Source organism: Hevea brasiliensis, chromosome 16 (assembly GCF_030052815.1).
Source record: "Hevea brasiliensis isolate MT/VB/25A 57/8 chromosome 16, ASM3005281v1, whole genome shotgun sequence".
Taxonomy (NCBI): domain Eukaryota; kingdom Viridiplantae; phylum Streptophyta; class Magnoliopsida; order Malpighiales; family Euphorbiaceae; genus Hevea; species Hevea brasiliensis.
In genome coordinates, this window is record NC_079508.1 from 61,296,239 (window position 1) to 61,322,939 (window position 26,701).

The 26,701-nt window shown below is 31.2% G+C and overlaps 2 protein-coding genes across 2 annotated transcripts; both read left to right on the forward strand.

Moving 5' to 3' along the window:
• Positions 1 to 13,968: 13,968 nt before the first annotated feature.
• Positions 13,969 to 15,842, forward strand: LOC110657944 (nudix hydrolase 18, mitochondrial-like). The gene is made up of 5 exons (XM_058138596.1): positions 13,969 to 14,224; positions 14,620 to 14,731; positions 14,843 to 14,926; positions 15,033 to 15,161; positions 15,268 to 15,842. Exons 1-5 carry the CDS (start codon positions 14,124 to 14,126, stop codon positions 15,418 to 15,420), a joined length of 579 nt encoding a protein of 192 aa, XP_057994579.1. The 5' UTR covers positions 13,969 to 14,123; the 3' UTR covers positions 15,421 to 15,842.
• Positions 15,843 to 18,369: 2,527 nt separating this feature from the next.
• Positions 18,370 to 19,826, forward strand: LOC110672045 (plasmodesmata-located protein 7). Its single transcript, XM_021834713.2, has 3 exons — positions 18,370 to 19,170; positions 19,292 to 19,405; positions 19,493 to 19,826. The coding sequence occupies exons 1-3, from the start codon at positions 18,450 to 18,452 to the stop codon at positions 19,498 to 19,500; spliced, it is 843 nt and encodes a 280-aa protein (XP_021690405.2). The 5' UTR covers positions 18,370 to 18,449; the 3' UTR covers positions 19,501 to 19,826.
• The last annotated feature ends 6,875 nt before the right edge of the window (positions 19,827 to 26,701 follow it).

A 26,701-nucleotide genomic window follows, 5' to 3' on the forward strand; every position in this document is an offset into this window, starting at 1 on the left:
AGTTTTAAATTTTAATTATCAGCAATAATTCTAATTTAAAAATTTCTTACTTTTATAAAAAAAAATAAAGTGAATTAAAGTATAATATAATTAATTTTTATCCTAGAAAATAAATAAGAGAAAAAATTTAGTATAAAAACGACAATATATATAAGATTTCAATTGAAATGACATATCAATTTAAAGGATTTGAATTTTCCTATCGATTGATTAATAGAGATTGTGCTTGATTTTGTTGAAGTGCTTATTTAGTGGTGTGTTGGATTAGTGGATAACAAATGCCCAATTAGTGCTATCCATGTAGATGACCATTTGAATAAATGTATTATTATATTATGAGTTATTAACATCAATATTACAATAATAATAATAATAATAATAATAAATGTTTCTCAAGCATTGGAAACTTAAATTTTAATCATTTTATGGTTTGAGGAACTTCCAATTGTCTCAGATATTATGGTCGAGGTTGTCTTATTTATCAGATGGTTATGTTAGCCTATCAATACCTTTCCAATGGACTCAATGGCTTCTATTATTATTTAAAAGCACAAATAACACTTGAGAGCATAAGACCTCTGTGACTGCTCGTGCTGTTATGGGTTGTGGGATTTTGGTTGTTGAGACTTTAGTGGAAGAAACGCTTGATGGTAGGTCATATTTCTTTGTTGAACCTCTAATTGTCTTTTTTTTTTTTTCAACATTTCTTAAGAATAATATTTAGATAATTTTTTTTTAATAATAATGATTTTAAAATTAAAACTCTTGAAATAAAATTCACATGAAAATCAGGTCCACGCAATTGATTTTATCATTTATTGATTATTATATATATTTTTTATACAAAATTTTAAATTTAAATTTTTTTAAGTTTCTAGACAACTTATTAAAAAAAAAAAAAAAAAAAACAGTTTCTAGAAAGCCTTTATCCTTCACATAGAAATATTCCGTCTCTACTATACCCTTTTTCCACTTTTCCATCGTCTTTAATTCTTGAATAGTCATCCACGAAATTTTTTCCACCTATAACGACCTCTCTTATTTTATTTTCTTTTTTAATTTTATTTAATTTTACGTCAATAATTGTTATATTCACTTTATTGTAAAATAAATTTATATTTATTTTCTCAATTTTAAAGATTTTTATTTTTTATTGAGATTTTGTCTGTTTCATTGTTTATTTATTTATTTTTAAAATTTCTATTATTTATTCTCTTTATAAAATTTATCAATTCATTAATAAAAATTATAAAATAAGTGCAATTAAAACTCTGTTGAGAAATAATATAAATAAAGCAGTATAATTTTTCGGATAGTAATTAGTGCTCATTTATTTTGGATGATGAAAAAATTTTTCTGCAATACTATTATTTTGAAAATCATCAAACATTAATGGAGTAAAAGATTACATCACCCAACTATTGATAAAATATCATTATTCATATCTAAAAATTCAAAATCTTCATGCTATATTTTGAACGTCTAAATAACTAATTCAAATATTACAAAAAAAATAAATAAAATAAAATCCTGGTAAGTGAAAAATAAAATCCCTTCTAATAGAGAAAATAAAACTTTAATATTGGGATAACCTCGTATCTATTTATAATGAATACAAATTTTAAAAAAAAAATTAGATGTGTTCTAAATAGATATAAATATGAGAGTTTATTAAAAAAATAAAAAATAATTTAAAATTTTGATTTAAAGATAGCCTTCATGAGAAATTCATTGGTGGCTTTTTAAGAAAAAGATTTGAAAGACAAAAAGAAAAAAAAAAAAGGAAGAGAGATGGGAGGTAAACTTCATTATTTTGTTAATAGTAAAGAAATATAGATAAATTTTCTTTTTGAGAGTATATATTATTATTTTGAAGACTATTAGATCATATAGTAAAAAAGACCATTATAAGTTGATCAATTGTTAAAAATTGTCACTAAATATAGCATGTTTTGTGTAATTTGGCCATTTTAAATAATCAATTAATATTAATTCACAAATTTAAATTAATATATAATTAACGATATATTCGATTTTTATTAGGATTTATGTTAAATTTATCGAATAAAAAAATAAATATCATAAGAAGTTTTTATATTTCTGATCAGTACTATTATTATTTTTGTTTATCTTCTAAAAATCTAAAATTTTTAAATAAAAATAGAGGATTATAACTTGGATTTCATGCATCATTTTAAAGTTATGAATTGTCTAATATATATATATATATATATATATATATATATATATATATATATATATATATATATATTTTCATATTAATCACAATATGTGAAAGGTTGAAAAGAGTGTATATATTCCATAATATCACTAAAAATTATTTTAATGATCCTAATATATATCATCATAATTGACCATTGTTAGATGCTTAAATTATATATACAAACGTAACATTCATCAACTATTTAAAAAAAAAAACAAAAATATTAATCTAGAACCTTTAATAGAAATTCTTTTTTTTTTAAATATATATATAAAAAAATAATATGTGAAGGGAGAGACGGCTATTTAAAGTCTTGTTTGTCACTTCAATTTTTCAGCAAAGTGAGATATATATATCAAGTATTTTCCACTTGATTGAGATTTTTTAAATATACATTGATAGATATTTTATATAAAAATTATTAATTTTATGTATAAAATAATTTATCTGTATATTAATCCATAGAAACCTTTACAAATTGGCACATTCATGCATTTCCTCTTCGATATTTTCACTTTCTATTAAAAAAAGAAAATAATTAATATTCTAAGTAAATAAATAGAATTAAGTAGGCCGCAAATTTCAAAGAAAACAACTCTAGGCCGACATATGACCTACCTTGTCATCATATGTGTGAAAATTTCAAGTGAATAAATAGAGATAGAGAAATATGAGAGTATAATTATATATTCACACTCATTTTTCAAGGGATGACTTCTTCTTCTTTCTATGGATTCTAATTCAATTAAATTACAACTTATTCATGAGATCGGTGCTTTTCCATCCAAGGCTTGAGTTTCGACCATTTCACCCTAATATTAAAAGCACTAAATATATTTATTACTTGAGATTCTTCGCTTGCATTGATCATACATGAATAACGAACCTAATTATTTAATACTCAAATATATAATTAATTATATTTGGTATTATTGTATGATTCACATTTTCAAGTATCAATTCACATTTATATATATATATATATTCAATATTTGAATATCAATAATATTAATGTTCCTTTAGATGCCAGACTTTGTTATTATTAATAATTTCCACATTATTTCAATTAATTATCTGGACACATAGGTTAGATAATGAAAGGGAGACCTTAATTTATGGAAATAGTAAATATAGTTGAAAATATGTGAGGAAACAATAATGGAAGGGAGACTTTTATGGAAATGTAAATTGTTTATGGTTGTGTAAGAGCGTTGAGTTTGGATTATTGAATAAACAAATAAATAAAATAAAGTTTGTATTTTGTTTGGGCAGTGGAAGAAGCTTCCATTCCGTAGACTTAAATTTAATTTAAGTATGCACTTTCATATTTTGCTGCCGAAATTTTGGCTTACCTTACGTCATCAAATATTTATATATACTTACAAAATATATGAGATTTAATATATTAGTCTATGCATATGTGTAATCCGATTAATAAATTGATAATTAAATATTTAATTTATAGTGTTATAAGAGAATTATATTAATTTGGTAAAATAGAGAGCAACTGTTTAATTAAATTTACATTTGCTTTGTCTAATTTAACTTAATTCAATAATTTATTTACTTAATAGATTCAAATTTAAATCTTCACTGTCTAATTTTTTATTAAAAACTAATTTTCATTTATTTTAATACTGATTTAAAATCCTCTTTCTTTGCCATTCGCTTCCTCATCGAATGCTGGCCATGTTGCTCTAATTAATTATGTTTTAACAATATATATATATATATATATATATATATATATATATATATATATAATTTTGTCACGAACCAATCTATGGGCCGGCATAAAGCCTTCGAGGCCCGTATTAAGCCTTATTATTTTCAAACTCATGACCTGGCCCATCAGTTATGCCAAACATGCATATAACATAATTTAAATTTAATTATTATAATTTTATTTCTGGCCATCTTAATCCAATAATTATCAGAAACTAAAATTAGGAGAGCCCAGTTCAACCCTATTATATTATTTACAAACTATTTAAAAATCATAAAAAAAAATTTCATTTATCAATACAAAAGCTTATATTCATAAAGTTTATGATAAGATTAATGTTACCGCTAGTACATGCGGAGTTCTAAATTATAAATTTAGAAAATAATAATACAATTAAGTAATTATTGATAACTTGCGAGAAAAGAAGCAGGTTATTCTGAAAAAAGTCTCCTCCTATAGCCTGAAAAAAAAAATTGGGTGAACAGGAGTGAGTGTTCAACTTAGATGGTAAAATACCAATTTTAACTATAATTTCTATAACTATCTAAAGCTAATGCATCATAAAGAGTATAATGCAACACCATCAAAATTTTCATACAAATCACATCATAACAGCAAAAATGCAATTTGGAGCACTCACACACCCAATAATATTTAAACAGTATATATATGGGAGCTAATCCCCTATACAGCTTTTTTAATCCAACATTTACCAGCGAGTGTCTCTTAAGCCGACTTTCGCTTGATAAATCAAATGCGGGGGCCAATGAGATCATCTCGAGCTGTGCCTACCTAGACTTATCCATAAAGAACCGGGTCCCAGCAAGTATCTCTCAAGCCGTGTCTACCCGTTCTATCCATATTCAATGCCACACACCACACGCAAGTCAACGCACACACACTGCTCCAAATTACCATAAACAACATCTATGACACTTCATCAATTAAAAATGCAATATAAAATGTGCCTAGTATTTAACTACATAGATATATATTTATAAATGATGCATGGGCATACCTGAATATATAATAATATTGAAACTATAATTATAATTAATATTTTACTCACAGTACACAGAGACGACTGTAGAGGTTGGGTGAAGGAATATAGTTGACCCTGATCACCTACAGAATTTTATTATGAATTTATTAGTGCTAATACAAATAAAAATAAATTTAAAGAGGCAAATACATCATAATTTATGCAGAAAATTCGATAAATTTTTCTCTGTACCTATGACTTACCCAACCTACAAAAAGATTCAAATAACACTTCTAAATTTCAATTTCTATAATTACATCTCATCAACGTCATATTGCCCCTCCTGGGCCCTCCAAAACAGTCAATACTCACAATCTTGAAAATTACATTTTAATCCTTGAAATTAACATTTTTTTCCAAAAATACTCAAACGAGCTCCAAAAATTCTAAAATTTTGTTCTGCAGTCTTTAACAATATTATAAGGTTATTGCAAAAGGAATCGAAATTTTCTGATCATCCACGAATATTTTATGAATTTTATTCTAACCCAGTACAAGGCAAAAATTGAGCAATATAGAGTTCGGATTTACCTATGCCAAATATGACACCTGAAACACGTCCAGAATGTCTGAAAATGCTAGGATTGACTATAATATCGATCACGTTCTGAGACGGGCCGTCGAGCAGCCGATCTAGAGGTGAGCATTCGTTCAAACCAAACGGAACCGAATTAAATTATAAAAACCGAACCGTAAATTTTAGAAACCGTACCAAACCGAAATGGGTGAAAAATTGAATCGAATCAAACCGCTATATTTCGGTTCGGTTTAAATCAATCGGTTTGATTTTACTTGATTTTCAAGTTATTTGGTCTAATTTTAACTTTGATTTGAACCTAATAACCATTAATCAATGAAATTAATATAAAATTAAATATAATTCATAAATTTTTCATAAAAATAAATTAATTCAAAAATCGATTCGGTTCGATTTGACTATATAAATTACTATTTGGTTCGGTTCAGTTTAACCGATTTTTTTCTCTTCAAAATCGAACTGAACCGAAATAACCAAAATTTTTATGATGTAAAACCGAACTGATTGAATTTTAAAACCGAATCAATTGAACTGAATTGACTTGGTTCGATTCGATTTTTCGGTTTGAACCGAATTCTGCTCAGTCCTAGCCGGATCTGACTGAAAATGCGGTCCGTATGCCAGTGAGCTATCCTCAATCCGATTGCACCTAAATTAGGTCCAAATTTTTTTAATAATTATCATAAAATTATTTTTAAATTTTAGAAAAAAAAGTTCAAAAATCTCACCAAGCCATCTTGACCGTTCTATAATCGTTTTTTTCGAACAGTGTCTGATCATAGCAGGACCTATCTTATCTCAAAGATTTTGCCATCCTGAGTCTATCAGTGGTCTCGGATTTCCGATCTAAAGGTCGGATCGCCGGAAAAATGGCCGGAATGCTCGTTGCCCAACATTTTCTCTATCCTCCTGATCTTACCGGAAAACTCCATGGATTTCAGCTTGCTTGGCCGGGAAATGGGGTCCTTACTGTCCAAGAAGGTTCGCCGGCTTCCTCCACCTCTGTCCAACAGTGCAGTGGCCAGAGTTGGCCTCCAACTCACTTAAGCGCTCTCTCTCTCTCTCTCGTTGACTTGCACTGCCGCCACCTCTTGCGGCACCTCTTGCCATCTGGAGCAACCGGTGGCCACTTGGTGGTTGTCCTATCAACTGACTTGGGCCCTTGTCTGAGAAGAAGGGAAAGAAAAGAATGGGGAGGGAGAGATCGGGAAATGATGCGTGAGAGGGGGGGGGGGGCGGGGAAGGACACAACTGATGAGGTTTATTTTGTTTTGTTTATATATATATTGTATTTATAATATATAATAATAATATATATAAAAAAATATAATACTTTTTTTGTATAATTTAATAGGTTCAAAATTCATTTCAATTGGATTCTAAATAAAATTTTGTGTATAATTAGACAACAAAGAAAATAATGATAATAAATATAGTATTAATAATTATTATAATATTTATAAAATTAATAACAATTTAATTAAATTATATTATGATAATTGATTTAATATTAATGTATAAAACTAACCATTTCAATTAAAATTGAACTATTTAGTAATTATAAATTAAGTAGATACTATTAAATTAGTATTTTAATTCCATATATAAAAATATAAATTTTGTATTTTAAAATTCAAGTCATTACAAATTTACTTACAAATAAACAATTATTAAATTGCATATTCAAACCCTCATTTGAAAATAATTTTAAATTGAATGATCACTTTTTTTTTTTTAGTCAAAGATAGGAATTCTTATATTAATTATAGGAGAAAATTGGATACAATTAGGGTCCACAGCCTAACACAAAGAAGATATTTAAAGGGCAACCGATAAATGTGGAAATCCAATATTTTATTTATTATTTATTTATTTATTTTAATTAGTTAATAATAAATTAATATATTTATTAAAAAAAGAGAAATATTTTATTGGATGACCTGCTTATTTATTTATTTTTATATATATTATTTTTAAAGTTAAATATATATCTGTAATCTGAACAATCTAGTTCAATAATAACTCTTATCCCATTCTATACCTAATAGAACTCTTGAAACATATATACCCTAATCATATCTTTATGTTAAACTTTGCTCTCAAAACCTGTTTATCATATCTTTTTATACTAAATACTTTCAACATGAGATTCGACTATTCAATCTGTCAGTTGAAATTGTTTCTCTTTTATTGAATATAACTATTGTCTTTGAGGTTTCAGGTGAGTGGTATTTATAGTACATGACACTGTTTTAGTCCATTTTAAAATTTCTTAGCATTAAATTTATTATTAAATGAAATTTTAAATTAATATTTTAATAATTATTTTACATATGATTTTGTAGAGTTTTATTTTATTATTGAATTTTATTCTGATTTTTATTAAATAATTGATTTTATTAATTATCTCTATATTAGAGCCATCAGAATTCCAGGAACAGGCCTTTAATGTCTTTTATATTGATTGATATCTAATTGTAGAATTTATAGATGTATTACGTGGAATTGATTTGAGATAGATTTGATTTTGTTGACTCTCTGAAATTATTGAAATAAACTATTGGAATTACACTATCAGTTATTGTTCATTAAATTAAATCTTTGGGTCGATTTTGATTGATTTTTGAAAATTGATTTTCTGTTTTTAATGTGTACCTATATCCAGTATTTGTATCTGCTATCTGGTCCCACCGTGTGGACTATCATGGTATTAAATTGCATTGTTGAGTCATACATTATTGTAATTTATGGTTTGCATTAGTATCATATACATATATATCTGTGAAGGAGGAGGAAGGTATTTAATATCTGATAGCGCACTTATCATCTGACATTTGGTGATGTGGGGTATAATCACCTTGGTGTACTGTACCATAAAATTTTAATTGAATGAATTATATATATATATATATATATATATATATATATATATATATATATATATATATATATATATATATATGTTTTATGAAATTATTTTTATTAATGATTTGATAGCATGAACATGATTTTATTGGATAGAAAATTTATTGTGAAATTAATCAAGCGTCTGCCTGTTCCTATTCTGTTGTGTGCTATAATTATCATTCACTGAGCATTAGCTCAAACCCCGTTTTCTCTGTCTGTTATCTGTTTCAGATCAGTACAATTCTGCAGCTGATCCAAATATTCAGTCCATTTTCTAGAGAGAGACAATCTTTGATTTGTTCTCATGGTATGCTCAAATTCATATTTCATCGGGCTAATAATTAATTTAGTTTATTGAACAGTTTAAGTTTTTATTTGAAATCTGTAGAGACGCCGCAGTTTACTTATGAGATATTTATGATATTTATTCAGTATTTTATTTATTTGGATTTTATCTATTTTTTTGGGATTAGTAAGTAACAATATATTTATTCAAGATACTCTGATAAGGCTTGCATGATTTAAGAATACTTAAATTATACGCTAGTCATAGCTCAAAATTTTGAATCGTGACAATAAATTAGCTCAAAACTCTGAGTTTAAAGAGAAAAGGCTTACAATCTAGCTGTAATACTAATACAAGCCAAAGGCCCAACAAAACCAAACCCTAGTACTAAGTTAATAGTACAGAAGAAACAACAACGTTACCTGCCTTTCTTTTCATCTACTAATTGAAAGCAAATATTTGGTCTCATGAAATAGAGTTTCTTGATAGTGTTCGCCCACAAGAAGATCAATTTAGGAAATAGGACAAGGCCAAAACAAACAAATTCAATTGAACTTATATGTTGTGGTGAGAGTCGATCGGCAGAGCTTAAAACGGCTTCTCGCCTTCATGGGTCAGGAGGTCACAAATCGTGCTTGCTCAAGAACCTCTGAGGTGCTGATCCTCATGACACAGCAACACCCTCCTGTGGGCAATCACACTAAGTATAAGAGTAAAACTAGCCCTAGGGCCCCAAATCTGGAGCCATGCATTTCAGTTGAATCAAGGCCACAAAAATAATAGAAAAAAAATACAGAAAGCTACATAAGTGCAGGTCTTTAAGATAATCTCCTTTTTTGTGACATGCACAACCTGATATCCAAAAAACTAACAAAAGCATATTTATATCCTGCTTAATGGAGGGAAAGGAGGAATCCCACCTTTAGGCAAGAAGGGAGCCATCCGCCACCTGAATAAGGCAGGGGATAAATGTGCGCTCGACAGACAAGAGGAGTTGGACCCTAAAAAAAGAGTAAAAAAAGGAAGACACATTCTCTTTTTAAAAAAGTAGAGAGAGAGAGATGGAAAATTATCTAGTGTGGGTGTTGATATATTAATTGAATGATAACTTTAATTTTATAAAATTGAAGTAGATATACTTTTTTATTGAACAAATCATTTTGCAGCATTAATTCAGCTCAATATTTATTTTAAATTAGTATTTTAATTATTATTTTTTTCTCTCTTCATAATGTATAAGACTCAAAAGAAAAGAACCAAGACGCCTTTTCTTTATTAGGTTCTTTTGGAAAGGCCCTTTTTTTTAATTATTATTTTTAGGTTTATCCTTTGGCGGTTGCCAAATTTCTAGCAGTAGAAATTAAATCCATGTGCTGCACCGGCTGCACCCATGTGCCATACGTGCATATGGTTCACGGTTGACTCGAACATATTCTCACCCTCATCTTCTATTGGTTTCTTTTTCCAAGTCATCCGTGATTATATATATATATATTGATTAGTTCCTCTGCAAATTTAGAATGTCAAGACTTTGAGTTTTGTGTTGGTGTTATAAAAGTGACAAAAACAAACAAGGAATCGTTCTTTCTTCCGATCAGAGTCTTGCGTTGCACATGCAATTTTGACATGAATTGCTTTCTTTCTCCAGATTTACTTGATTTTTCTATAATTTTTATTTGCCCCGCCGGCCGCCGCATGCAATGGTTTTGAGGCTGTTTTGGTATTGTTATTAAAATTATTATTAAAAATTTTATTTTTTAAATATATTAATTAAAAAATAATTTAAAATTAAATTTCATAAATTTTAATCATAAATTAATAAAATAATTTCTTAATTATTTTTTAATAATATTTAAAATAATATTTTTATTAAAAAAATAATTTTGACTTTTTAAATATAATGTCAAATATACACTTTACCACTTATACTGTGTTATCTAACAGCATGATACAGGTCTTAGGATAACAGTTGCAACGGGTATGGGTCTCAAGAGAGCTACATTATGAAATTTAATTATTAATTAAAATTAAAAAAAAAAACCTAAATCCAGATCAAACCTTCCATTAAAATCCATACATCTAGTATGCAATTTAAGCCATACTAACTTGCAATTTAGCTCATTACATATATAATGATATTCAATTATTTATTGATTAAGTTAGTGATTAATCATTAATTACATTAATTATGTAATGATAGTGGATTCGTAATATATGATATTAAAAAAAGAATTAAAAAATCTGAAAAAATTTGTTATCCTTAAAATTTTATGAATATTTAATACATTGCATGGAAATAAAGGATTAATTAAATGCATGAGAAACATGAAATGGTTGTATTGAAACCATACGTATTTGAAAAGTCTAAATGCTCTGCTGTCATCATAAAATAATAATAAAAGAAATCTAAATACACTCTAATTTGGCTGGAATTTTTCTGGTCTGAAGACACGGTATTAGTGGCACTGCAAATGAACAGCTATATATACATGTTGTAAACGTGACAATTTCTTCACTTTTTACAGGATTTTTTATTTTTTATTTTTTAATTGAATGAAATAACAATGGCCAGTTATAATTAGAAATACTGGAGCTCAAAATCTCTTCATCTAATAAGATTACTCCCTGATTAACTTTTTAGGATTTATTATATATATATATATTTTAATTATATATATTTAAAATTTTAAAAAATTATTGCTTTTTTCAGTTATGAGAATTCTACAACTAAACAAATCGATTTAATTAAATAGAAAAATTAATTAAACGACTAAAATGACTTTTAATATAGGAATTCAATATAATATCTATACTTATCTTCCACTCGTGCTATACTCTAGAGCATGCATTTTATTTTTATCCCATTCTACGTTGCCGTTTTCTAATGTCATTTTTGGTAAAATGGAAACAGAAGAGTTTGCATGGTTTAGGTAGTTTTAATTTTTGAAATATTTTACAAATCTCAACTCAAAGAAGCCTTAATCATATGATTACAGGAGAAAATCAAAATTTTGGATTCCCTCTTATTAATTTATAAGTATATTACATTTGCAAAATTTAGTAGCGAAATCATCAATTTTGATTGGTGGGGGATATTGCTAATATTTTTTTTTAAAGAATAATGTGACTAGAAAAGAAAAAAAAAAAAAAAAAAGCGAGACATTACCTTATAAAATTGGCATTCAATTTATAAATTAATTATTGGAAATTCAATTTTTTGTTTGAAAATATATAAAATAAGGTATACAATAAGGTATTATTATAAGAGTTTCGCTAATTTTTTTTATTCACTTGCATCAATACAATTTATTTTAAATAAATATAAAAATTAAAAAAAAAGGTTTGGAATGTCATTAACTTAATTTTTAATGAAAATATATAAAATAATTTATATATTCAGATTAAAAATTAACATCATTCATGTCTTTGTAGCAATTGATGAACAAGTGGTGTAGAACACAAAGATCTTATTTGACCATCTTAATTGGCGTAGAAATTAAATAAATATGTGATTAATGCAATTTGTTGATTAGATAAATTTATATTTAATAAATATTAAATCAAAAGTTTTAATAGATTAAAATAAAATTAGTTTAATTAATAAAGGTTTGATTTTATATATAATTAAGACTCAACTTAACAATTTTTATATTGAATATTTACATTAAGATTTATGTATTTATTATTTCATTATTATGTATATTCTAATTTATTATATAAATATTTAATTTAAAATTTATTATATTTATTTTTATATAAAATTAAAGTTTTAATTAATAGTTGCATCCAATAAAAATTGAGATGTTATTAAAATTCTCAATGAATTGGCCTAAAAGTTTACTTCATCTATATCTCTTAACAATTGATTGAACGTCGTAATTGGTATAGAAATTAATAAAGATGTGATTATCCAAAAGTAACTTCGCAACAAAATTAGCCAACATAATTCATATGGAGAATTGAATCATATAGCCAGCCCTTTTTTATTTTAAATAAATCGACAATTTGTAAAAAAAAAAAAAAAAATATTTGATTGAATTCTCAAACAATCAAAACTAATTTTTATTTTTTTAAAATAAAAAAATTGAACTCTTTTTATTTAAAATATTAGAATTAATAAAAAATAATTAAATTAAAATCTTATAAAATTCTAATTTTTAAACAATATAATATATATGAGATTAAGGGTGGAGCTGTAAGTATTCAGGTGGATCAATTAATCTCACTGAATTAGAAAAAAAATAAATTTTATAGTAAAATTTTAATTTCTAAACAAGAAAATATTCATGATATTAAAGGTGAAGCTACAATATATTTAGGCGGGTCAATTAACCTATTGAATTAAAAAAACAAATTCCATACCATAAAAATAAATATAGACGAATGAGTACGGGACCCACTTAATTAACATGGGTAAGAAAGGACAGAAGCACTATAAAGATATTGTTTTTATGAAATAATTTTACTTTTTTTACTTGATTATGTGATATTTTTTTCCTATGAATATTGTGAACATTTGATTGTAATTATTAAATAATTATTAATTATATATATTGAAAAATATGTTTTTAATAGCGTTGATAAAAAAAGTAATCTCGTAATATTATCAGAGAATAAAAGCTCATTGAAAATAATTATAAATTTAAAATTTTAATAAGAATTTATTATTTTTTAGAATTATTTTATATTTCTATTCAATTATTATTATATTTTAAAAATTACATGCATTATTATGTTTTGTTAAGTAGATGGTTTATTTTATCTCCAAATTGAGTAAATTAAAAATTTTTGGATCCCACTTTTTCAATTTCTTGCCCTAGTGTTTTATAAGAGCTGAGGGTTTTTTTTTTTTTAATATAGAAAGTTTTTTAAATATTTTGCTGAAATTTTTCTATTTATTCTAACCTATCAAATAAACATATCCATAAAATCAGTAACATTTTTTTAATATTTGGTCAATTTTTACGCGGATCTATAATAATTTGTTAAAGGATAAGTTGGATTTTAGAGTTTAACAAAGTAAATAAAAAAAAAAAAAAAAGGAAAATTTCTGCATCACCTGTCACATATCATCTAGATAACCTAATAAAAGTCATAGTCAGCAACACGTACTCTCGGGTGCATGGGAAATCACCTTTCGAGAGGAGGGTCCCACCCACGCTCGTTCCTCTCTCTCTTCTCTCTCGGGAAATTACACAATAGTCCCCCACCACCCATTATTAATAGGAGCAGCTCCGCTGTCATGTTTCGCTCTTCATAACCATTAACAGAAAATCTATACCTTCTAAAACCATTCGAGATTTATTGCTCCTTCTTCTCTTTCTTTCTTCATTCAGCAGAATAGTATCCCATTTCTTGTCTCTGTTGTTTCTTTTTCTAATTCAATAAGAAATAGAAAATATGGTGGCTTTAGTCTCCCAGGAAAATGTTGTAGCTCTGGTTTCTCGCACGGGTAGACATTTGCAGCGCTACACTAAAGCTGGTTGTCGTCAAGTTGTTGGGTGCGTCTCTTTAATCCTTTCTCCTCCCCTCCCACCACACACAACCACCACGCCCCCGCGCAACCCCACCCCCCCCCCCCCCCCCCTTCTCTCTTCCTTCTTCTTGGATTAGCTTTGGGAATCTTGATGAAGTTCCCCATCTTTAAATTAAATGCTTTCTCTTAGTAACTTAGTTTAAATTAAGGTTGGGAAAATGACATGCAAGATGTGTTGAACTTGGCCCTGCAAATCTGTTAATAATTGATAACAAGATTCAAGAAGGTGTTTAATACTTTAATCACTCACTAACCCACATGGGTTGGCCTTAATTTGATATATTTCTTATGAGTTTATGTTTTTTTATGTTACATGTTCCTTGGTTATAAATTTCTTGCGTCCTTCTTACCCTTATGCAGCTGCATACCATATAAATACAAAAATGGGAAACGAGATTTCTTGGACATTGAAGAAGCGTTAGAAGTTCTTGTTATCAGTTCCCAGAAAGGAAAAGGATTGTTGTTTCCCAAGGTACCTAACTCAATATCAGGAAAAAGTCGTAAAAATGTTTGTTTGCTTTTAATTTGGTTCATTTTGATTAATTCCTACTAACATATTCCCCTCAATATGATTTGCCTTCAGGGAGGTTGGGAATTAGATGAAACAATAAAAGAGGCAGCTTCAAGAGAGACATTAGAGGAAGCTGGAGTGCGAGGCATTGTTGAGGTTAGCCTCTTTTTCCTTTTTTTTCTTTTGTTTCTTTCTGAAGTTCTTGAATGCCTGGTTTATTGGTTATGCATTTCTTGTTCTGAGTTTGGATATTTTCTTTCAGCGTGAATTAGGCATGTGGAGTTTCAAGAGCAAAACACATGACACCTATTATGAAGGCTACATGTTCCCTCTACTTGTTCAGGAGGAATTGAATTTCTGGCCTGAGAAAAACGTTCGTCAAAGAAAATGGGTATGCACCTGCTGTGAATAATGTTGCATTTAGCCTCGTCATCAAAACTACCAATTATACAAGATTTGCTGATTTTTGTTTACCAAACTTTTTTGTTGATGTGTAGATGAGTGTGTCAGATGCGAAGGAATGCTGTCAACATTGGTGGATGAAGGAAGCCTTAGATAGATTAGTTAATCGACTCAGGTCTCAGCAACAACTTGAACAGGAGGAAGTGGTATCTTGTAGTTTAAGCTACCAGAGCAAATCCAACTTGTAAATAGGCAAAATTGTTAAGAACACGGCCTTAGGGGGGCTTTTTAGGCCAGGAAAAGTGCGAAGGCCTTTGGGAATTGAAATGAACAAGAAAGGGATTCTTGAGTTTTCTTGCAATCCCTTTCTTAGGATTTCAATTCTTAATTCTAGTTAGGTTTATTTTAGTGGGAACACCAGAAAAAAGTTGGATCAAGATGACATTTGTACAACATGGTTTTAAATGCAAAGAGTTTTGGAAAGAAAAATTCAATTTTGTCTGATAATTTTGTAAGTCGGTTAACTGTCTTGTACTTCAACCTTCATGTCTTCCAAGACCGGCATGATTTTTCTTTGAGGCTGAGGCTGAAATTTACAGCAACTGTAGGGGCGTTGACATGAAAAATTCAACGTTGAAGCTTCCTATATCTGATTAAAACTTCTCAATCATCAGGACAAATTTTAGTGCTTGATCTTGATCAGCAAAGCCAATCATGAGAGTTGCTATTTGCCCTGCTTTCTAGCTAGTTCTGCAATCCTTTGTATTATATGCCCTGCACTCTTGCTAGTCCTAGGGTAATGTTGAAGAAGCGTTTTGAAGGCCAGAATTTTTATCATTTGATTGAATCGGTTGGTTTGAATATATCTGATTCTTTTTTTTAACCTTTAAAACTATTAATATATTAAATTTTAAAATTTTTTTAGCCATGTTTAGTGGCTTTCGACCAAAGTGAAGATAATTTGACTGTCAAAATAATTTCACATTAACATATTTAACGTTTCATCTTTAATGTAAACATCTCTTTTAAACAAGGTCTAATAGATATCATTCTTTTCGGCTTCTCTTTTTTTCTTTATCCTTTTCAAACAACGTAAATTTTATGAGAATGAAAAATATTAGGAAGTCAAAAATTAATTAATTTTTTTTTATTTAGATTGAAATTATATTCAAAGGATAAATGTTAAAATTTGGTAAACAGTTGATTACTATGCTAACTCAATGGTTATCTAGTGATTACTATTAGACAAATGTTATGTTATCTATTTAACTATGGTTAGAAAAAATTGAAGAGACATGATACTGTATCTGAAAGCTTGTTGAATACCATTAGGCTATTCAGAATATCATCTCTGATATCAATTCTCTTTCAAGAGCCTTCGACTCCATATCTTTCTCTTTTATTGAGGGGAATTGCAATCAAACTACCCACCTTCTAGCTTTTAGAGCACTTCATGACTCTTCTTTTATTTATAATCTTATAAAGCAAGTGCTTTTTGTTTCTTGTCTTTGTCTACTCTAGTAGTGACTTTGTTATCTTTTATAAAAATAATAATAATAATAAGTTTGAATTATAAATAATAATAATAAAAATAATAAAAATGAAAAAAGCTATTGAATTGCAAACCAAGCAGTCGAACATTATGAACCGGGTTCAAGATTTTGCTGGCTTAGAACAAAATTAGTCGAACTATGTAGAATGGGCCAACTACAATATGGGCTTCTTCATGGAGACTCAACACACCAAATATTGCTTCTACTACTTCTATCAAATAGAGAAAGTCTAGGCACAATTCCCCATAAAAAAGGTCTCGTCCAATTTAATTGGAGGCATATTGTTTTTTTTTTTTTAATCAAAATCCCATATCTCATACTATTTTTTTTCTGATGAAATATTGCTAATAAATGAGTATCTATTGTATTTTAAATTTTATTTATTTATTGATATTCAATTAATAAGAGGATATTCATTTTAACATAATTAAATGTTTGTTTCGTAATGTGATAAATAATAAATATTATTTTTTAAAAGAGTGGAACACATCATTTAAGAGTGGGAAGGTGGAAGCGCTCAAAACTTTATAAAAAAAAATGGAAGATGGAAGAAGCATTTCTTTGTCATTTTAAGCCTAACGAATGAATGAGAAGCTTCTTCAAGCTACAGAGAGAGAGAGAGAGAGAGAGAGAGAGAGAGAGAGAGAGAGAGAACACTCATATGCTATATATGCGTCTAATTTATGTGGCGGAGTTGGGTACCTAAAAATAAAGGGATTTGGAGGAGGTAGCACATGTGGGTTTGGGCTGTTTTATCTTGAGAGCGGAAAAATGACAAGGACAATCAGTTGGCAAGGCAACAAGACCACAAGAGCTCTAATGCTGGGACGACAGTGAGATGGAGACAAACTTCCGTAAATCTCAAACGACATTATTGAATGTGACATTTTCTCTCTGCAATCTCTTTCCCTTTTTGTGTTTTCACAGAAAAATAATCAAAGCTCCGCGATGACTAATTATATATTACCATGCAACAAACAAAAGCTCCATGTGTGTGTTTGCGACCATTCCTTCTTGATTTCTTGTTCAAGAGTGGTAGCAATTTCTTGGTTCATTACCCCTGAATATTCAGTAAGGCTATCACTCTAATGATAAAAATTTTAAAATTTCAAGAATAATATAAGGTCAAGATCTTACTCTGCATATTGAGATAATTACCTATTTTGTTTAACACAAAGTAAACATAGAGCGACCCCAATATTATAATTAATTTAATAAAATATTTCTAATTCTTTTCCTTTTTCAACCACCTACTTTTACGCATTATTTTAGTTTTCCTTTTTTTTTTTTTTTGTCTCTTTTTAGTTTTTGATTATCAAAATTTGCTTTCAACTCAGCCTTTAAAAGGGAATCGATTTCTTTTCCCTTCTGAAAGTAGAAAGTGCGAATGCGATGGGCACAGTTGTTTTGTGTGCCTTCAATTGCAAAAGCTATCTTCATTGTATTCTTAATTTTTTTTTTTTATTGTGGTTAATTACCTTTTTCTGTTTTGCCTTTTGCTATTTACATAACATGAACAAAAATTAAAAAATTTAAGTGAAGTGGGGGACATGGCAGAAGGCAGTCTTATATTACGAAGTTAATTAACAAGAACCAACGGAACACATTTGCTTGTGCATATATATATATATCCTTGTGCATATATATATGAATATATATCCCCTAAAAACCCCTCTCTCTCTCTCTCTCTCTCTCTCTCTCTCTCTCTCACTTCACAAAGAAAAATGGCAAGAGCAACTTCTGATCTTCTCTTAATCTTCATTTTTCTCATCTCTCTTCCCATTGCTTCACCTTCTTCCACAGACTCCTTCGTCTTCGGAGGCTGCACTCAGCAGAAATACGAGCCAGACTCACCTTACGAGTCCAACATTAACTCTCTTCTCACTTCCCTTGTCAACTCAGCTACCTACTCCTCCTACAACAACTACACCATCATGGGCTCCAGTCCACAAGACGTCGTCTACGGCCTTTTTCAGTGTCGCGGTGACCTTTCCATGCCAGATTGCGCCACCTGTGTAGCTCGAGCAGTGAGTCAACTCGGCTCTCTGTGTTCTCTGACATGCGGTGGAGCAGTGCAGCTTCAAGGATGTTATGTTAAGTACGACAATACTACGTTTTTAGGAGCGGAGGATAAGACTGTGGTCTTGAAGAAATGTGGGCCGTCCATTGGTTATGATACGGATGCTATGAGTGTTAGGGATGCGGTGATGGCCGGCCTGGCTCGGGCTGGTGGGCCTCATCGAGCTGGTGGGTCAGGCGAGGTCCAGGGTTTGGCCCAATGTGTTGGGGATTTGAGTTTAGGACAGTGTCAGGATTGCTTGTCGGAGGCCATCAGCCGGTTGAAAACTGATTGCGGCACGGGGGTTTACGGTGACATGTTCTTGGCTAAGTGCTATGCTAGGTACTCCACCGGTGGTGCTCATGTTTATACAAAGACTCATAATGGTAAGCCATTCTTGAATTTTTCAACTTATCATAGTTGCTCTGGCATGTTACTTGCACTAAATATTTTGTACATTCTCTGAAAGACTAGTGAAAAAGGGTCCAAATATTCTATTGATTGCAGATAAATCAATCAATGAAAGTGAGAAGACATTTGCAATTATCATTGGACTGTTAGCAGGAGTCGCTCTAATTATTATTTTCCTCACTTTCATAAGAAAGGTGTTTGGAGGAAGTGGTAAAATCTAAACTTTTGCTTTGTTAAAGGCCTTTAGTTTTTGTTTAATTTCAAATAGATTCTGAACTAAAAAGGGCTCTCATGCAGGCAAATAATTAATTCCAACTTTTTCTAAGACATTCGCCGAGCCACCGACTCAGTATTCCTCCACCTGCTTCAAGTGATCTGCTTTAGGGGGGGACTTTTGCTTGCCTTTTTTCTTTTTTATTCATAATTTTAGCTTTCTTCTATTTGATATTTCTTTTTTTTCTCTTTAATTTACTCTTGAAAATAAAGATGTTGCTCGGGCCACAGGGCATGAAGCCAAATCAAAAGTTTAAAGGAGGCCAAGATTCCAATCGCTTCTTCACTCCATTTAACAAAGTTGTATTGTCCAATGTGAATTAAAAAAATGGCATGCAATTCTTTTTGTAAAGGTTCATTTGATGGTTTCTTTTTTGAGATGGTCTTTATTGTACTTTTTCTTATATTTTGGGTAAGAAACAAAAATCTTTATGATCTAATTTTTCAACAGTGGCATTTCAATTTGATGAAGCAATTCAAACGGTGAATCACAAAGTTTATAAGTTTCGGTTAATTTATTATGCTCCAATAATTAAAATCATTTTCAAGACTTTATAAATTTAAATTTTAATTGAAACTAAATGAAGAAAAAAATAACCTTAATTATCGACTTATATAATGTAATTTTAGTTTTGTTTTGAGAGCCCGAACTAGTTTTAACTCTCTTATTACAAGCAAATTCAAAAGCATAATAATTAACAATTAAATTCTTGAGATATCTTATAAATTATTTTTTATTGATCTAATTTCAATTGAGATTGATTTGAATGCAATATATCTCATAATTTTGGAAATAATTAATTTAATATTATTAACCTAAAGTTTACTATGAGTTTATATTAACTATGATTTTAACCATTAATTAATCTTTTGTACGTTCGATCGGCTTTGGAGAAGTAAAGCTCTTCTTTTCAAATTCGTGTCTCTTGCCCTTACCATAAAAAGAATTTATCTTAATGAAGACATTAAAGGAGTATGTGGAACTTTTCTTCTTTAGCATCTAATAATATGGATTCTAGCTATCATTTGAGTGTATTACATGTTAGCCATGCATAATTTGGAGACCAACAAAAGCAATCTCTCTCTCTCACCGCAAGAAATCGAAAGAATCATGCAGTATATTATCTACTGCTTTTGGTGATTCTTTTGACCCTAAAAGTTGCAACAAAAATTGTTAAAAGAGATTCGTCCATATGGGACTAAAAATTAGATTATAAAGAGGGATTTGATATGACATACCAATTGTTAATATTAAATCCCATTTTGAATCGGTATTATAGAAAAATGTTTCATTTATTATTTAGATAATTCTCCTCTTATCAAGTTTTTTTTTTTTTTTTTTAAATAAAGTTAAATCCAATTAACAGTTTCAGATGTATATTCATGCTTTTATCAATATATATATATAAACCACTTTTTAAGACGTTAGTGGTTGCATTATGCATGGCCACAACTTTATGATTATGGTTGCATTATGCATGGCCATAAAGTACAACTTTATGAGTAATTATCCAATTAAGCAATCCATTTGATGATAGGAGCTTATGCGTTAAGGAAGCATAGTGGTAGATAGAAAGAGAAGCGCTTTAGGCGTGTATATGCTCATGAATCTATATCTTTTCATTTGGACTGCAAATAGTGACCCCGATATTTAGCTTAATCGATATACATGTGATGTGACATCATTTTATCATAATATATATATATATATATATAATAATTAATTTATATATATATAAACTTTGCGGTGATATATAAAGTTTACCGTTCTGTTCATCATTTCAAAATACAGAATTAATTAATTTTCTTAATAAAATAAATATGACTTTTGTCTCTCAAAGATATATCATGCATAGTTGTTACAGCTTTTTTTTTTTTTTATCCTTTTAGTCAAATATTATATTTTATTATTTCCAAAGTACAAAATTTATTTTTTGTTCATTATTATTTTATTTTAATAATAAAAAAATAAAATTGTAAATATGAAATATTATTTTTAAAAAAATTAAGGCCTTAACTAGAAATTTTTTTTTTTTTTTTAACAGCAACTAGTAAGAAGTCCATCGTTAAAGGATTAGTAGTAGTATTATTGAAAGTAGCAACCACATGCAGTTAGGAAATAAAGAAGAATGCTACCACTGCATGTTGAGAGCCTTCAGAACAAGGAACATTAATTCGTCACTGCCATTTAAATCAGCATTCCTTGTTCTGAAGAAGTGGCCACGGAATCTCGGTTTGAACACTAGACCTGCTAACTAAATTCTCTGGTGGCTTGTCAATGAAGATTGGGATATAAAAGCCCTATAGCTTGAGAAATGAGAGGCCCTCTTGCATGAGAAATGAGGCCTGAGTTAATATAGTTTATGGATTTTAATATAAAGCCCAGAATGAACTGAATTATGGGTTATGTTTGGTTCGAAAATAAAAGTTGAGGTGGGCTTGAAAATGAAATTTTTCTAACATGTAAAGGGAACAATTGAAAGGTAAATTGGCCGAAAAGCTAGAGAAACTTGCGTCGGAAAGTATCACTCTTGTCTGCTGTAATTGATTAAAATGATTACCACTCTTTGAATAATGAAAGTAATTATATTATAAATGGAAAAACAAGCAAGCATTACTGAAATGATGCAGATATAATCTCAGTTGACACAGTGATTAAGAAATGGTTAGTCCAAAATGCATTATTTGGATTGTCAAATTTTGTGAAATGCCACCAAAAACAAACAAAAGGAATGGAATATTCATATCATATCTACTTCTTTTAAGGACCTCATTTCTTAACTTTTACTTCCAATTGATTCCTGGACTCGGCTAGTCGGCTCTTCCTTATTGGATAAATGACCTGAAAGAGCCAAAAAGCTGTTCAATCACTTACAATCAAAGTTCAATTTCAATGACCAATTTAGGGTTTTCTTGGAAAATTTTATAGCTGATTTATGCAAGTTTTTGACCTTTATAATTTGAATAAAATTTTGAATCGTGAACTTTGAAAATTAAATTTTAATTTTATTGGTATTGGATTATTTTTATTTTGATTCTATTAGTTTTAGGTTCCAAGATAAACAGCTTGCTTACTGCATATGCTGTTCCACATTTAGATGATGATGATTCAAACAAATTAACTTTATCATATTTATTTGATCTGTACCTTCGTTCTTTTCCCTCCCCCTTCCACCACCCACCACCACACCCCCCCCCCCTTTTTTTATCCCATTTGGAATATAAAAATTGGAGAAAGCAAAAGAAATTTGCCCATTTTAGACAAATATAAAATAAATTGAGGTGTTTATTTCACATAAAATATTTTTTTAAAAAATTACATTTTAAGTGTGTTTATGACGTTTAGGATAATTAGTTTAAAAAAAGGTTTTATTTTTTTTTTAAATATACTGAAAATGTTTTTAAATAATGGAGATAGCTAAGTCATTTTATGAAAAATGATTTTTTCTTTTTAAAAGTAAAAAACATTTTTTTAAATTATATATAATCGTTAAGAGGCATCTAAATATATATAAATCCCCTGATCTTATTATCCTTGTATAGTCTGTAATAAATCAATTGATGTGTGAAGACGCCATTGAAAGGACGCAAGTGGTTCGTACTTGCTCTTGGAAAAACCTGATCTCCAATATCTCTTTCTTGTCAAGTTATTGTTGTGTTTGATTATCTTCAGTTAGCTTGCAGGAAAAAATTCCCAAGTTTTTTGTTTTGTTGTATCTTGTTTCCACAATCTTTAATTGGTATAGACTTAGCCAGAAGACAGGTCCATTATTATATTCCATATATACCCAAGAGTTGCTTAAGGTGTCAAACCTCTCGCATGATAAGAAGACTCAACAACTTCTAAAGCTTGCTCACTGCAAACAAGCTTTTCTTTAAGGTTACCTTCGGATTAAAGGTTTTCGAATCTGCATGTAGTAGTGTTTGAATAACAAAACTACCAAATCAAACAGACTTGTCGATACCATATTTTGGCCGATCCCCCGAAATTAATAAACCTTGAAGCCGATCCCCAATACAGTCTCCTTTACCAACCGACTACACTTCCGATCTCCCCACAAAAAGAATTTAATTAATACCAAGTCTCCAAGTCATTTAAAGCCTCACCGACCCCTCAAACCAATTATCGAGTCCCCCGATCATTTAATTGTATTTCCGATCTTTCTTGTCAAATAAAATTGAACCAACATAAGGCCTTCGTAACACCAGTCTTGTTGCCGGTCTCTCATTTAAAATTTGAGAATGATAAAGGTTTCGACTCGGTTTAAAGATGATCCCAATCTTAAGTGTTCAAAGCCAAATTTTTAATTTTAATTAAGTCCCGTTTCGTAACTGATCTCATGCATATTGTGTTTTCCGATCTCCTATACTTAGATTAATAATAACTTTCAGTTGTCATTCTAATATGTTCAAACAATCAAGTGCTTACGCAATTTAGAAACTTTCCGATCACAATCAATCATTGAACAAAAGGGGAACTTTCATTGCATTTCATTTCAAAATTTATACAAGTCATTCGGCTGGGGGATCGCCCCCAGCCTAAACTACATGTTCATTTTCTCTCTCACCTTCAGCCTCCCCTTCGCTATCCTCACCTTCATCCTCGGGAGCCAGGTTGGCCATCCAGGAGAAGTCCTCCTCAGGATAACGCTTCTTGAGCTCAGCCAGGAGATCTCTATGAGCATTCACGTAAGCGCCGGCCACTCTGGTCACCATTTCTTCTTCTTCGCCTTGAGCTCCTCAGCAAGATGAGCGAGTTGAGCAGCTTCATCAGCTCGGAGCGCCTGAACTTCCCCGAGAACACGATCTTGCTCGGCCAGAACATGAGCTTGCTCGGCCAGCTTGTCCTCATAGAACTTCATCCGTCCCTCAATTTGAGATATGTAATCCTGAGCGGACGAAAGATGGGATCGGAGAGAAGACACCTCATGACCCATCTTCTCGACTTCCTTACCCAGGCGATGAGCCTTCTCCCGGACCATGTACTGGTTCACCAAACACTCCACGTTCAGGCTCATAGATCTGGTCAAGAAGTCATCAAGGTTATCCGGAGACAGCCTATCCCGATCTTCTAGAAGGCAGATGGAGGACGCCAAGACCTTAGCGAAACTAGGGTTCTCTTGAACCGTGCAGTTCTTCTCCAATGAGTGGATCAGCACTTGGGCACCGCGGGAGAGAGTCCTTGGGGCAGGCTGGGAAGGACCCCCTTCCGCACTCGGAGCGATTGGAGGAGGTGGAGGCGGCTCTTCTCGGCGAGGAGGAGATCGGACCACTTCTATGACCGGAGGCCCGGAAGGTTGAGACGAGCCTTCCTGTATTTCCCCGGGCTCATGACCAGGCGTTTGAAGCAGCTCGGAACGCTTCATCTCCCGTACCTTCCGGGAGATCTCTCTCTTCCGCTTCCGGCTCTCCTTAGAAGCTTCGCCTCTTGCCATACCTGCACAAAGAAGAGGTCAGTGAGATCGCTAAGGTCTAAAGATCTGAGATATAGAAAATACCGATGCCGAGATCAGAGAGCTGAAGCCCGCGATCTTGACCGGTGACCAGCTGCATAGTCCAATGGTGTAGCTCGGCTGTTACAGCATCCAAACAAGAGAGCTTCTCTCTGGACGCCTGTTCCTTCAACTCCATCACCATTGCCCCCTTTTCCCTATTTAGGGCGATGTGCTTCGCAAGCAAAGGACCCTGATGTAGCCAACTGCGGGGGAAGCCCTCAAAGCTGTTCTGAATTTTGCTCCTCAGGATAAAGAAGCGGTTTTTCCAATTCTTCAGGGAGGAAGGTAGATCGGTAAAAAGCCCATAATGGGGTTTCGCCTGGAAGAACCAATACTCATCGTCCTTGCGACGAGTTAACCGGTGCAGTTCAGCGAACACCTTAGCCGTGGGTCGGAGCCCCTTAGCTTGGCATAGGCCTCGGAAGGCTACTAAGATCCGCCACGAGTTCGGGTGAACTTGGGCGATGCACACTTGGTGATATTTTAAAACCTCTTTAAAGAAGTCGTCAAGAGGGAACCGCAGCCCGGCTTTTAACTGTTCTTCATACACCATGATCATATTGTCCCTCTCAAAGAAGTGATCTGCTCGAAGGTCGCCATGACACTGGATAAGTTCGTATGAATCAGGCCGAATGTTGTACTCCTGGCTAAACGACTGCAGGTCGGTTTCTTGCAAGATTGATGGTAGCTCGTCCATGGGAAGATTTTCCCTCCCCGAAGAAGGCACATGCCTTGATGATGCTGGTTGTCCCTGAGCTGGAACCGAGACCCTAGGAAGTTCAGGCCACGCGCTTGGTCCGACCACCTCTACCTCATCGGACGACCACGAGAACTGTATGGAAGGGGGGCTTACTGCTCTCTGACCCTCGGCACTGCTCATTTTCAAAGGAAACAGAGAATTTAAACTAAAAGAAAGATCAAAACCCTTACCGGAGCTTGATCGGTGTCAGAGGAACTTGAGAAAACGAGAGAATGTTGAAGTTGTTCGCGAGAGACTGAAAATGAGATAAAGGGGCAACTGGCTAACCCCACCTATATTTATACTTGTCCGAGCATTTAATGCTCACGATGTTCCAGGTAGTGCATCGGATAGCGGGACTCGCCAGCTGTTCTGACACATCTCACGAATATTCCGGAGATTCCATAAAGAGGTCGGTTAACTATAGAGCGGCAGATTAAGATGTTTTGAATTACGGATCGGATAAGTGTCATTCAAATTAAGAATCGGATCGGATAAATACTTCAAAGATCGGAAAATAATCAATGCAATAATAATAAAACGACAGTTGTCAAAATAAATTTTATTTCTGAAAAGATCTGATTACATCATTTGGGCGATCTCTGGAGATCGGATTACATTAAAGGTCTAATTACATCATTTGGGCGATCTCTAAAGATCGGATTACATTAAAGGTCTGATTACATCATAAAGGCGATCTTTAGAGACCGGTGGAACATTCTATCTAAAAGGCTTATGTCAAAGTCTAGTCTCGTGGCTGAGTCAAAAGATGTGTTTGACCAGGAGACTGGCTGGGGGAACTATGACTCTCATGAGAATGAGAGAGGTCGTCATCAAAGTTACCGCTCGAAACCGAGCCGCTGTCGGAACACCCAGTGTGGAGAGGAGCCAGATGAACGCCAAAGAGCGATCCACGGTGTTGAGGAATATTAGCGATCTTCTACTTGAAACGATTCGCCCGATTATATCGGGCGAATGATTCGAGATCGCACGATCGAG

What these genes read in the sequence shown, in the direction of transcription:
- LOC110657944 (XM_058138596.1), top strand. Translation starts at nt 14,124, where the DNA reads ATGGTGGCTTTAGTCTCCCAGGAAAATGTTGTAGCTCTGGTTTCTCGC. An exon ending in GAGTGCGAGGCATTGTTGAG is followed by an intron (nt 14,927 to 15,032) that starts GTTAGCCTCTTT and finishes ATTTTCTTTCAG; the next exon opens with CGTGAATTAGGCATGTGGAG. An exon ending in ACGTTCGTCAAAGAAAATGG is followed by an intron (nt 15,162 to 15,267) that starts GTATGCACCTGC and finishes GTTGATGTGTAG; the next exon opens with ATGAGTGTGTCAGATGCGAA.
- LOC110672045 (XM_021834713.2), top strand. Translation starts at nt 18,450, where the DNA reads ATGGCAAGAGCAACTTCTGATCTTCTCTTAATCTTCATTTTTCTCATC. An exon ending in TTATACAAAGACTCATAATG is followed by an intron (nt 19,171 to 19,291) that starts GTAAGCCATTCT and finishes TATTGATTGCAG; the next exon opens with ATAAATCAATCAATGAAAGT.